Consider the following 13,283-nt stretch of genomic DNA (forward strand, 5'->3'; position numbering starts at 1 on the left):
ATAAGCTACTAACAACCAAACGAGCAAGATGTGCCGAATGGCCTCCTCTCGTTTGTTAACTTTCTTATGTTCTTATTTCTGCTATTATCAGGAGGTGCTTCCCACAGGACCCTGCCCTCCTCCTTCTGGGTGAGATCTCTAAATTTCCTCTCTCTGAGAAGGAAAGTAGACTGTGGTTGGCTGGCACGACTGCTGCAAAGGAAATTATTGTTCAGTGTTGGCTCCCTCCTCCTCAGCTTTTCATGCGACACTGGCTACCAGTGTTTTTAGACATTATTTTTCAGGCATTGTCTTCAGCCAGAGTCAACAAAGCTAAGGCTGCTACCATACAGATGTGGAGGGACTCTGCAACTATAATTAAGAACTTACTATTGTCTTGACCTCTACATATAGCTCTTATTTCTTGACAACCCCTGTAAGGGGGGAGAGAGGGAAGCGGAGGGGGTCTTCTGACCAGTGTTCGTTCGTTCTGTTTGTTTTGTATAATATTTTTCAATACAAATTTAATTACAAAAAAAAATAAATAAATACTGTGCCATTTAAGAATTGTATTTGTTTACTATTTACATACAATAATAAAAATAACTAGATGGGGATATAGTGAACGATCCTGCAACTACATACATATACGTACTTGTGTGTTACAAATGTTTCTGTGTTCTTGTTTTAGTGTAAAGGGCATTCAGGTAGAATAATGAACAGATTGGAATCTTTTTTTTGTGTGTTTGCAGGCGAGTCACGGTTTTATCACACAGCACCCCTGGGCAAAGCTAGTTCGTGCGTTCATCAACCTGGAAGCCGCTGGAGTGGGAGGGAAGGAGATTGTTTTCCAAACAGGTGCCCAAGGAGTTAATATCAGGGGGATAAGGGGGCTGTTTATGCTGTGAACAAGGGGAAGTATCAGCTGTTGAGTAGTATTACCAGAATTGATTATTCTTATTGTGTAAAAAAGCTAATATACATTAAATACATGGACTAATGCCACTTGTTGCTACCCCTCATTGTGCATTCAGTGAAATTATTTAAAATTATCAACAACATAAATCACAAATACACCATCCACTCAAAATATTGCGGGTGTCGGCGTCCATTAAAAATCCACTATATATCGAGGGCCGCAATATAGCAAGAGACCCATAGAAAATCAAATAGGCTAACAAAGCGTACAACCACTCCCTCGTTTTTTATCGGGAGCGTCAGTGTCCAGTATAAATCCTCTACGCAACCAGCTTTTTCTCATGTTTTGTACAAAAAGCAGCACACCATTTTAATTCGTACTGCGAATGGTAATTGCTTCTCATCAACTTAAGTCTCCAATTAATTTCATGAGTCTTCCTCTCCTTTCTCAAAAGCACAAACCCACTGCATTGAAAGAATCCCATTCCAAACGTAGGAGGCTTGTTGGTAGGGAGCTGACGCTACTGCATTGCTGCCACACGTGAACACATGGTTGGCTAAAATAAAAACCTCTTCAGCAAGCAGACATTTAATTAGCTTTGTTTTATTGTGCAATGCGTGCGTATATGATAAGTGATATTAATGCTTTGTTTTTATTTGTTTTGTACATTTTAGTTTATGATGTGCAGTACGAAATAAAACGAACAGTAATTCTAAGTGAAATTGTCCATGTATTGTGCAGCTAAGGCATGCGCAGTTAGGCTGTAAAAGTGGGGAGCCAACTCCAGGACCGTGATATATCCGAATCCGCAGTATAGCAAGGGGCGATATCACGAGGGTGGGTGTAATTTCAAAATTGTTTGTCATCCCATGCAACAGAACTAAAAATACACAGTACAATGGAGCCTCCACTTTTGCGTCAAATCAGTGTTAACTGGCTGCAATTATTTCAATGAATAAAGTATGTTGAAGAACAAAAAAACAAACATTGCTTTCCCTGCTAAGGTACAAAAGCAATTCCTGAAAAAAATTAAATTTGTAGTTTAGTTAATATTTTGTGAAACTCGCAGTGTATAAATGTGCAACAGTATCAGAGATGTAGGCATTGTACTGTGATAAAACCGTTGGGAGACAAATAGCTTCTCACTTTGCAAAATAACTACTGCATAGTAACCGCTAGAAGATGATAATCCATGGAACAGCACTCGGATAAATGTATGGTTTGCTGGCTTTTAGAATAACCTTTGTATTTTTCCAGCAGATCTAGTTTACAGATCTGGTCAGGCCAATCAGCTCGCTCTGTTTTGTCTTTTCAGGTCCAGAAAACCCATGGCTAATGCAGGCGTATGTCCGCGCAGTGACGCATCCATTCGCGTCTGTGGTTGGCCAAGAAGTGTTTCAGAGCGGTGTCATCCCGTCAGACACTGACTTTCGCATTTACAGGGACTTTGGCCATATTCCAGGTATAATGTTTTTTTATGGGCTTGCATGTGGGCTCTAGTCACAAAACTTCTACAGCTCCGGTAAAGGGTCATGCAACTGGATGCCGATTCAAACTGCCTTCCAAGTAAATTTTATATAGCTGATACATTTTCTTAGATCCTTGAAGACTTTTCTGATCTCTGTGCAAGAGACAACAGCTAAGACTTTTTATGCCTGGCATAATGTTGGACAGCTGATAGAATGCATGCATGTTTGTTTTTGTTATTACAAGTGAAAGCTTTTTAAATCAACTACCATTTGCTTGTAGGTATAGACTTGGCTTTCATTGAAAATGGCTACCTTTACCACACCAAGTATGACACGGCGGACAGGATTTTAACAGACACCATACAAAGAGCAGGTTAGTGAGTATTACTGAGTAATAACACTTACCTAGGAAGTCACAGTTTGGAATTGAGTGAGTTGCCGTGGAGGGAAACATTTTGAGGAAATGCATTGGCCAGTGAAGTCATTGACACATGTTTACCCCTGAGGTGAACGGGATATGGAAAACCACTGTAAGGTACATTTTGTTTATGTATCTCTATTTGTTTTTAACTTTTACTAAAAAAAATGTCCACATTTCCTCACAAACAGTTACCGTATTGCAGTGTTATATGGTTCATGCTTGTAAGTGTTCTGTGGCTACATTTTGTCTGTCGCACCAAAAGTGCAAGAGAAACCACTAATGTGATAAGAGGCAGCTGCTTATATTGGAGGTTCAATGTGTTAAGCACAAAGAAATTCTGATGGTGAAACACTGATGGCGAAACACCATTCTCAGGGAAATTATGTGTTGTTGTTACTACTAGGTTCTAATTGGGAAGTGATTAATTTTATAGTTTTGTTTTTTCTGTTCAGGGTCAGTGATGTTGTTTACAGCAAGTCCGTTTTACTCACAGCGGTGGTGTAGAAGGATAATGTGTTTGTTTTTCAAAATTAAAGGTTAGTTCAGGGCCATTGGCTTCCTTCCTGGTTTTTATACTAAAAATAACCTACACAGTGTTAATCCGTGGAGCAGTGCTAGTGTTTAAATTAGTGTTGTTTGCTGGAATGTGCTGCTGAATACCGATGACAGTTTGACCATAGCACAATTCAGTTAAAGTAATACAATTAATACAAAGGTACAATTACAGTTTAAGCCAGCAGAACAGTTGCATGTGTTTGAAGGACAGGGACTAGCTCCTCTTTGCTTGGTTGATAGGATGAGACACTTGTTTAAACCAGGGCTGAGCAACCTGAGTTCCCTGGGATAGATATAAGCCCACCTTTAAAATTACGATAATTAGATAATGCAAGGAAGCAAAGGTTGTTCCAGTTTTGTTTTTGTGTAAAGAAAGTGTCGGGGTTCCTGAGTAGCAAAAGCATGGCTGTGTGGTGTGCAGGATGTGTCATGCAGTCAGGGGATTGCAGGTTTGCATCCTGGTAGTGTGAATCCAGCAGTCTTTGCTGGGGATTCCAGAGGGAGCATTGCATTAGCTCTGGCACTCTGAGTTAGGTAGGGAAAACCCGTCAGGGACTTTTTCTCCTCTGAAAACTCAGGCGAAAATAATTGGGAGCTGTGAATTAAAAATAAATACTAAAATAAAAGAAGAAAGCAGGTAGATAAGGTTTGGCCAACTGCTTATAAACAGAAAGATGATTTAAATATGTTTTTGTCTCAAAGTAATAATAAAAAAGGCAGTTATTATTATTATTATTATTATTATTATTATTATTATTATTATTATTATTATTATTATTTAAATTGCAAATATGTTATTAAATTCCACTTGGAACCTTGTCATGTCATGAGGGCTTTATGTAGACATCAAGGGTGTTTGAGAAATTACCATGTGGTCCCTTGGGTAAGCGCAAGTTCCTCATTCCTAGTTTGAGCTTTAAGCTACCAACAAGGAGTGTTCTGATAAGTACGGTTTCACTTGTTAATACAATTACTGAGTATCAATCAATAACGGTCTGACAGTGTTATTCAATATAGAACCTGTCGTGCTCAAACTACCTTATTTGATATGAAATAGTTTTTACTTCACTTAGAAATGTATCATCTCTGCAGTGAATTTTAGGATTGTAGTCCTGGGGATGAGGTAATCTCTGATTTAAAATCGACGAAGAAATACACTCGGTTTCCATAGCGGTAGCTCTTGAGTTTAAGGAAATGTTTAATTTATGTGATGAATCACTTGCTAGTTTTGCAACATATGTTATTGTCAGTTTTTATGGCCTCGGTAAGGCAGTATGACGGCTCTAGAATGAGTGCAAAGAAGAGCGACCAGAATTATTCCGGGCTTAAAAGGCATGTCATATGCAGACAGGCTAAAAGAATTGAATCTGTTCAGTCTTGAACAAAGAAGACTACGTGGCGACCTAATTCAAGCATTCAAAATTCTAAAAGGTATTGACAGTGTCGACCCAAGGGACTTTTTCAGCCTGAAAAAAGAAACAAGGACCAGGGGTCACAAATGGAGTTTAGAAAAAGGGGCATTCAGAACAGAAAATAGGAGACACTTTTTTACACAGAGAATTGTGAGGTTCTGGAATCAACTCCCCAGTAATGTTGTTGAAGCTGACACCCTGGGATCCTTCAAGAAGCTGCTTGATGAGATTTTGGGATCAATAAGCTACTAACAACCAAACGAGCAAGATGGGCCGAATGGCCTCCTCTCGTTTGTAAACTTTCTTATGTTCTTATGACGGTAAAAATGTCAGCGCCCTAGATGAATTCATTTATCTGTTACTGATTGGTACTCGGTTGTAAAGGTAATGAAATGGCAGCTTACCTTGTTTTGAAATCAACACATTTTAATTAATGGATTTTTTTTATTACCTGCCGACAAATACTTCTTAAAGTGATTGGCACACCCCTACTACCAACCTTGCTATTTAAACAAGCTTTTTCTTCTCAGGTGACAATATTCTAGCTGTTCTAAAGCTTCTTGCCTCGTCAGAGGAGCTGGCAAACTCATCAGAGTATCGGCATGGCAACATGGTGTTCTTTGATGTGCTGGGAGTGTTTATGGTGGCCTATCCAGCCCGGGTCGGTACCATTATCAATTATATGGTCACTGTTGCTACTCTCATCTATCTGGGAAAGAAATGTTCCCTTCCTAACAACGTTGGTAAGTTTAAAGATTTCAAAATTCCACTTGCATGCTTCTTCACTCTAGTGCCTAAAATATATATAAGTCAATGTAAGCCTGATAAGCGGAGGTTACTATGAACACATGATGAAAATCAATATTCTACTAGATGCACACTCAGTTAGGACAATTTTCACTGTGTCAGTTTCCTTTTACATACTGTAATTATGCTAAGATTTGCTGGACCCGGTGCCAGAAGGGTTTCTTTCTATCCAGAGCATTAGGGCATTAAAAAAAACTTAAAACCTCACTGTCTGCTGTGGCATATTTGAACAGTATTGGGTGGACCTTATTGATGTTGATTACCAACTTTCAATGGCACTTAATTTAAGCTCCACTGTGCAGTTTAAGGGATAGACGATATTAAGTTAAATGTGACTTAACTTATATGAAACAGGCCTTTAAAAATGGGTGTGATTTCTAATATTTTTTGCACCTTTTTTGTAAACCTTTTTGTCAAGTCACGAACATGTTAAAACATGGTTCTAACCCCCACGTGTTTTGGTCTGAACACAACACATGTGCAGGGTACTATTGCAACTGCACAATCAAATTAACGCCAGTATGTGAATTATAAATATCAAATATCTAAATATCTTGACAGTATAAACGAGAACAGACCTGCATCACATCCCTGTTATTGTTTTGTGAGCGGTACATTTCATGATGTACAGTGGTGGCAAAAATGTAATTGTGTGTGATGGCGAGACCTTTTCCGTTTCTGTTGCAGGTTTCATGTACATGAGAAGCCTGGCGTGTGCCATTGGTGTCACACTGATGAGCTGGTTCATCGCCTTTGTGTCTGTCCTCATTATAGCTGGGTTAATTTCTCTCACTGGACAGTCCATGTTCTGGTACACCCATTACTATGTGTCAGTCTGCCTCTATGGAACTGCAGGCATAGCCATGCTAATGCTCATTCATACATTAGCAAAGAATCACTATTGTGGAGTAAGTACATGTCTGTTTTACTGTTTTGCATTTCAGGGAATATTTATTGGTCTGATAAAATAAGTTACCATCATTGTGTTTCTTTGTGGATGCAGTTTGAACATTACAATGATAATGCTTCACCCTTCGTGAAGTAAACACATTTTCCACTTCAGAACCTTGGAAGACTGGGCGGGGTCAACACACGTTACCTCTGACGTTATCACCCCCACCATAGCCTTAAAAACAAAATAGTTGCAAGGTCATTTCAACATTACCTCAAGCAATTGTTATGGGATTCAAAACAAACATAAATCTGCACAGAAAAAAGAAACATGGATTTTATTAATTTCAATCCTGTGATTGGGGGGGTGGGGCAAATTAATCATGTTATTTAACATTAATACCAGTAAAGGAGTTTGAGCACTTGATTGCAATTACATACAGAATTCCAAATGTTTTCATGAAGCCTTTTCAGATGCATGGCCCTGTATTGTAAAAATGTTCTTTTATTCCCAGTAAACATGCAGATGGGGGGAAAAAGTGTCCACTCTTAAACATTCTTTTTATCAAGAAAACATTTTTTCACGACTGTACATATTATGCTTCCACAGTAAGCTGCATACACATACAGTATTACAGTTATTTGTATGTATTTGCCTGTGTTACAGTGAGAACAGTTATGCCTAAAAAACAGGTATGCCCAACAAGAGGAAGGGCAATTTTGGATTTTTTGGCTGAAACATACTTGTACTGACAGACGTTTCAAATTGGCTATAATCTGATGCATATATACAAATATTTAAACCAATACATTTGTAACCCACTGGTTACACATAAGGGGCCACAAGTAGCTTTATTCATTGAAGACAGGAGCTGGACATGTTAATTTACACTAGAGGAAAGAGCGGATGAAGGCTGGACCAGGAAGTGTTTCACACTTGCACTTCCTGTGTCTTCTGGGTAAATATTGTTGGTTAAACACAGGAAGGAAGCCGATGAAGGGGTGGAGACAATTTCAACTTCTAGGTAAAATGATCAAGCAAGTAAATGAGAGGTGGCAGGGTGTTAAATCCAATACTGGGGTGATTTGTCATGCAATGACCATACTTTACGTGAACATAAAAACCTCCACTGTCTGGTCAGAGGTATTTTAAACAAAAACTGGGAAGCTTGCTTTTCAGAAATAAGAATAAGAATAGATTAAACATAATGAGGATGTCAGAAGGCTTAAATATATGGTCCTGACACACTACAGTTTATACTGTACAAATTAGATATCTTTGATTTTGTTTTCAATGGAGAGGTGCAAAAAGTTTGAAAACTGCTGCTCTAGTACATTGGAGGCAGCTAAATTAAAGCAATGATCCTATTTAACTGTCACAAAAGCAGACATGTTAGGGAATAAAGAAACCTGCCATTTCACCGATAATTTGCCAACGCCCTTGCTGCTTGTTTACTATTAGTATAGCCTCTATGTAACGATCAGCAGATACTAGTATTTCCAGTGCATGTGACCCATTTGTTTTTCAGCGCTAGTGCCTGCCACAGATAGGAACGGTTTTTAAAGGTTACGTGTTCTTGCAAATTCTCATATCTATCTGTCTACACACCAAATTAGTAGGTTTGACTGTATAAAGAAAAACACAAGTATAAGGGACAGAAAGATAAATATAGGTAGATTATAGATTTAAACAAGGTAGCAAAGGATAAATATAGTATTACAGAATGAAATGTTGCAAAGCGGCAACAGCAGATCTATATTCTGTAGATTCTATATAACCAAAACAGTGCTGAAAAGGGAGCAATAATTGATATCACAACTAATGATGATTAGCCTGTTCAGAATAAAATCACAAAACATTGTACCACAAAATATTTCCCACATCTGCCACTTACCGATACTGATAATGATGCTGAAGTCTCATGTAAGACTTTTCTTAATGCCAAATGCAACATTTTCAAACCTCAACTTGACAAAGTTGGCCACCCCACGATGCGTCTGATGTTAGCCATCGGCAATGTACAGTGTTCTGATACAGATTTCACATTGATACTGGACATATACAGAAAGTAATGTACAGTTACCTACATTCAATTTGAAGCATTATTATTGATGACTGCAGATTCAGGCTGTCCGTCTGTTCTTGTTTTTTTGGACCTTAGAGTGGCCATTGACAATCATGATGTTGTTTTACGTTGTTTAGAGAACTATGTTGGTGTTTGTGGCACTGCTCATCAGTGGTTCAAGTCATATCTGTTAAACAGAAGACAATTTGTTACCATAGGTGGCTGTAGGTCTGATGTTGGCTTGGTTACTGCTGGTGTCCCTCAGGGCTCTGTTCTGGACCTTTTTTATTCAGTATCTATATGCTCCCTCTCTGCAAAATAATTTGTTGTCATGGCATTAGTTTTCGTTGCTATGTTGACGACACGCAAATCTACTTGCAGTCTAAACGTGATCCTGCTTTGACTGTTTCGGTACTTAACTGTCTGACTGAAAAAAAAAAAAAAAAAAACTTGGATTCAGCAGAATTTTCTGCAGTTAATGTCTATAATGCCGTGTTTGCAGGTGTTTCCACTAATGTTCTTAATAGGTTGCAATACATTCAAAATTTAACAAGAAAAAGAAAGCATGACCACATAACCCCAGTTTTATCATCTCTCCACTGTTTACCAGTTAAATATAGAATTGACTTTAAGATCTTGCTGCGATTACGAACTGTGGGAGAATGTGCCTTTTGCTCTGTGGCCCCTCATCTCTGGAATTCCCTTCTAAGGTCTATCAGAGACTTAGTGTGTGTGTTTAAATCACACCTCAAGACCCATTGTTATACACTGGCTCACTGTACTGTATAGTTTTTATTGTATTGTTTTATGTATATTTATGTATTTTATGTCTTATTTATTTTTAAATATCAAGCAATTTGGAATTTATTTTAATGAAAGGCACTATACAAAGTAAACATATTAAAATAAATTTATTATAATAACTATTTTGGAGAACCTGTTCAGGGCTCTTGTTTAAATAGTGATGCTCAGTCTGTCTGTGTGTGTATTCTACAGAACATGAACCAGCTCCAGGTGGGAGAGATATACTTTGACGTCACACTGACGCTTTGGTGCTGTGCACTGGTCTACCTCACCCAGCAAGGGCTCTGCTCGGCCTATGTCCCCATGATCACAGTGGTCTTCCCTCTGATCACAAAGCTGCTGCTCCGCCAGGAACTCAAGCAAAGAGGTGGCTTATATCATAAATTTGTAACAAGCGGCAGCGAATGTTGTAATACTGGTGGCTTTATCGGCTGCATACTATCTTTAAAAACAAATGTTTATTACTCCGTAATCATTCCTTGTATTTTCCCAAAACTAGACTCGGTAGTAGACCCGTCTGGATGATAAAGGCTGAAATTCACAGAATGAAAAGCCAATTCCGTTAGACCGCTGTTGCCTGGATGTTGGGTTGTATTCAGATATTTACTCAATATGCTTTTGCTGGGCACTTCTTGACAGCTGAGCATCAGTCCCCTGATTTTTACATGCCTTTCTTTCTGTAATCCCCCTGTAGATTCTGCAGGCAGCCATACAGTATTTCCAGTGCTGAAACTTCTGTGTTTCTGGACTATTGAAGGGCACCTGTTGAGTTAAACAAGTTTGGTGGGATCAGAGAAACGCAGATGAATGAACATTTTGTCATCTACATTTTTCCTAGGTTTATTTTGTACCTGTTTATTATCTTGCATGGTCTTCTATTGTTGTTTCTTAAGGTGATTATATACCTATATTTTATATACCTCATCTTGTGACTATTCCAGATTTATTTCTTCTAAAACCACTACTCAAGATTGATGGTGTGGAAGCAAGTCGGTATTGCACTGTGCACTGAAGCCTGTGCAACACTGGTATGCTTCCCCATAATTAGCCTTGCATTGTTGTTTCAGAAGCAATTTTTGCTGTAATAGCCATTTAACTAGAAAAGCAATAGTAAATCACACTGAGCACACATAATATGATATTAAACATGTAAGAAATAAAATATCAAGAAAAACAAAGTGTTTTCACTTTACCGAAATGTGTTGGAAAGACTGCTATAGAGCAAGATCACAAATTTTAGGACCGCGAGATTAGGATTCACTGGTGGTTAGATCATTAAAATAGACTGATACTTTGTTTATGTGCTGTGCAGAATATGTTGGTTCAGGGTGTAATTGAGGGATGTTCTGATAAGAGTCTATGTTTGTTCACACAGGAGCCACATTCAAGTACACCTCTCTGTACCTGCTGGGGCTGTCTCTGCCCTACGTACACTTCATGTTTCTCATGTGGGTGGTGTTTGAGATCTTCACTCCAATTCTGGGGCGCAGTGGCACAGAGATTCCTCCAGATGTGGTTCTGGCTTCCATTACTACAGTATGCGTCATTATTCTGTCCTCCTACTTTGTAAGTATGTTTGCATTGAATCCCTACATGCTCTATGTTCGAACTGACTAACCTCTGCACGAAAGGAAGATGATATGCAAGGCCTGTTTTAGGCCCACTATATGTATAAAAAAATTAAAGTCTTGGGAAAGTCTAAATTCACTGCCCAAAACAACAGGGATACTTTTTGTAGAACAGCTTTTCCTATTGTGATGAAGCTTGCTTGTATATTTCTAGGCATGAGAGATGTTGTTGATGTGCCTGTTTTGTTTGTGCTTATATATGCAGCAAGCTACATTTTCGCATACTGTACAATGTGTCTACAACCACTTCTCAAATTGTGATGAAAACTTAGTTAGGACACGTGGATATTTCCACTGGGCTGAGTAAATAATGGAGGTGCTCGATACTCAAGGTTTTACTGTACATTTAAATTTGTAAACAAGTTATGCATGTTCCAAATATTTGAAAAGGTAAAATCGACCATGTAACTATTGACTGAAAAATAAGCTGACAAAATAATTATTACCAAAAAAATTACGGCTTCTGCATAGAGCACTTGGTGAAACTGTTAAATATTCATCATAACGCAATAAAATATTGAATGCTGATATGAATTTCCTTTTACAATTTTTAGATACACTTCATTTACCTTTCCAAAAGCATGAAGCGGACACTAGTGGTGCTGGCTTCCATTTTTGGTGTGGTGGCAGTGCTGGTCTCCTCCGGCGTGTTCTTCCCGTACAGCTGCAATTCAGCTAGACCACGGCCCAAACGCATCTTCCTGCAGGTGAGAAGCTTGGAGAGAATGCTGTGGTCATTCCTTATGGGTTAGGTCACACATGAGTTTGATCTCAACTTAGCTCCAAGTTTATACTGGTCCGTATCTCAAATCCACTACATAATTTGGCATTATTTTCAGTCTCTGCTTGAGATACAGGGCTGACTGTGTCCTGCCTAAGTGTAATCCATGCCATTGCCCATCACCTCATGAGCATTGGCACCAAAATAAAATAAAGCAAACAAACCAAGCCTTGCTCATTTCACCTCTTCACCATACGTCCTTGTTTACGGGTTCTCATTTTCAGTGGTGACCTGGACAACAGTGCTAGGTAACTGAGTTGTGTAGATGTGAAAATGTATCGGTTTAGGGGTAAATTTACTCATACCCAGATAACACTGCTTCTCTTTTTCAAATAATAGGCGTGTATTCTTTAATATCCACCTTGTAGCCAGGACCTTGGTTTAATGGCTCTTTCTAAGGAAAATTTGTCCTGTTATGAATACTACATATTGTTTTCTTCTTTTCACTATGTCCCTGCATTACAAGCATACAAGCGAGTAGATACAGTACTGTAGGTTCCATATTGCTATTTTTACCCTAATTGGACCCCTTGCTTGCTACATATGAATCACTGCATACTTAACTCTTCTTCAAATATATAAAAAATACACCAAATAGTAGCCATTTATAACAATTGCTAAGTGACTAGATGTAACATTTAGTTCCCTTTTTAACCCACTTAAAATACATTGAATGGTAACTGGCAAGAACACAGGAAAAGGTCTCCACCAATATACTGTAAAACAATTTGGTCACTGTGCCACCATATTGTTGTAGCACACCACCAGGACCTTCCATGGCCTCAATGGAGAAGTCATCAAGAAGGACTCTGGGATCTGGATCAATGGGTTTGACTACACCGGAATGAAATATGTGACTCCCCACATCCCTGAAATAAATGACACCATTCGAGCCCCATGTGACAAACAGGTTCCTTTCTGTGGCTTTCCCTGGTTCCTGCCTGTTGAGTTTCTTGTTAAGTGAGTAATACAGATGAGATACTATGGGAAAGTTGAAGTTTAATTTTACAGAGTACAGTATGTGACTTTTTTCATGAAGAGCCATCTCTGTAATCTACAAATCTTGTCCCGTGCCACTTTGATAATAAAAATATTACTCTGGATACAGTATTTATTTATTTAGTTAGTTAGTTAGTTTTTAACATTTAAATCTTACATGCTTGATTTTTTAAATGCTAATCTTCATGAGTTAATGTAGGTAGGTGTAGGTTAACAGTGTAGGCTAAGTGACAGCTAGCTTCACAGAATTGCCCTAATCATTTAAATATGTAGGTTAATTTATGCCCGTGCCTTGTTCACCAGGAAGAATTGGTACCTGCCTGCCCCAGAGGTGTTTCCAAAGACCCCTTTTGAGTTTGCACTGCTGTCAAAGCAACAAACAGACTGGAGGACCACCAAGCTATCATTTGAAGTTAAAGGTAGGAAAGACTTTACCCTCCGGGTCATTAGCTCACTGCTCCCTGATGGAGCATCATCACCAGCGAATGTATTTGTCTGCTTGACTTTGTTTCTCACAGCTTTAACTTAGTATTTATTCCTTAATGTTTGTAT

General features: G+C 38.6%; 1 protein-coding gene across 1 annotated transcript in view; it reads left to right on the plus strand.

Moving 5' to 3' along the window:
• The window catches only part of LOC121314849 (endoplasmic reticulum metallopeptidase 1-like), a 31,163-nt gene that overhangs the window by 14,009 nt on the left and 3,871 nt on the right, over window positions 1–13,283 (plus strand). Inside the window, exons 4-13 of the mRNA XM_041248567.1 lie at window positions 732–837; window positions 2,214–2,360; window positions 2,648–2,740; window positions 5,286–5,498; window positions 6,250–6,470; window positions 9,516–9,690; window positions 10,699–10,889; window positions 11,506–11,658; window positions 12,490–12,692; window positions 13,035–13,150. Of these exons, the coding sequence (XP_041104501.1) occupies window positions 732–837; window positions 2,214–2,360; window positions 2,648–2,740; window positions 5,286–5,498; window positions 6,250–6,470; window positions 9,516–9,690; window positions 10,699–10,889; window positions 11,506–11,658; window positions 12,490–12,692; window positions 13,035–13,150 (1,618 nt within the window). The remainder of the gene's footprint in view (window positions 1–731; window positions 838–2,213; window positions 2,361–2,647; window positions 2,741–5,285; window positions 5,499–6,249; window positions 6,471–9,515; window positions 9,691–10,698; window positions 10,890–11,505; window positions 11,659–12,489; window positions 12,693–13,034; window positions 13,151–13,283) is intronic.

The sequence above is a fragment of the Polyodon spathula genome, chromosome 1, assembly GCF_017654505.1.
Source record: "Polyodon spathula isolate WHYD16114869_AA chromosome 1, ASM1765450v1, whole genome shotgun sequence".
NCBI classification, from domain to species: Eukaryota; Metazoa; Chordata; class Actinopteri; order Acipenseriformes; family Polyodontidae; genus Polyodon; species Polyodon spathula.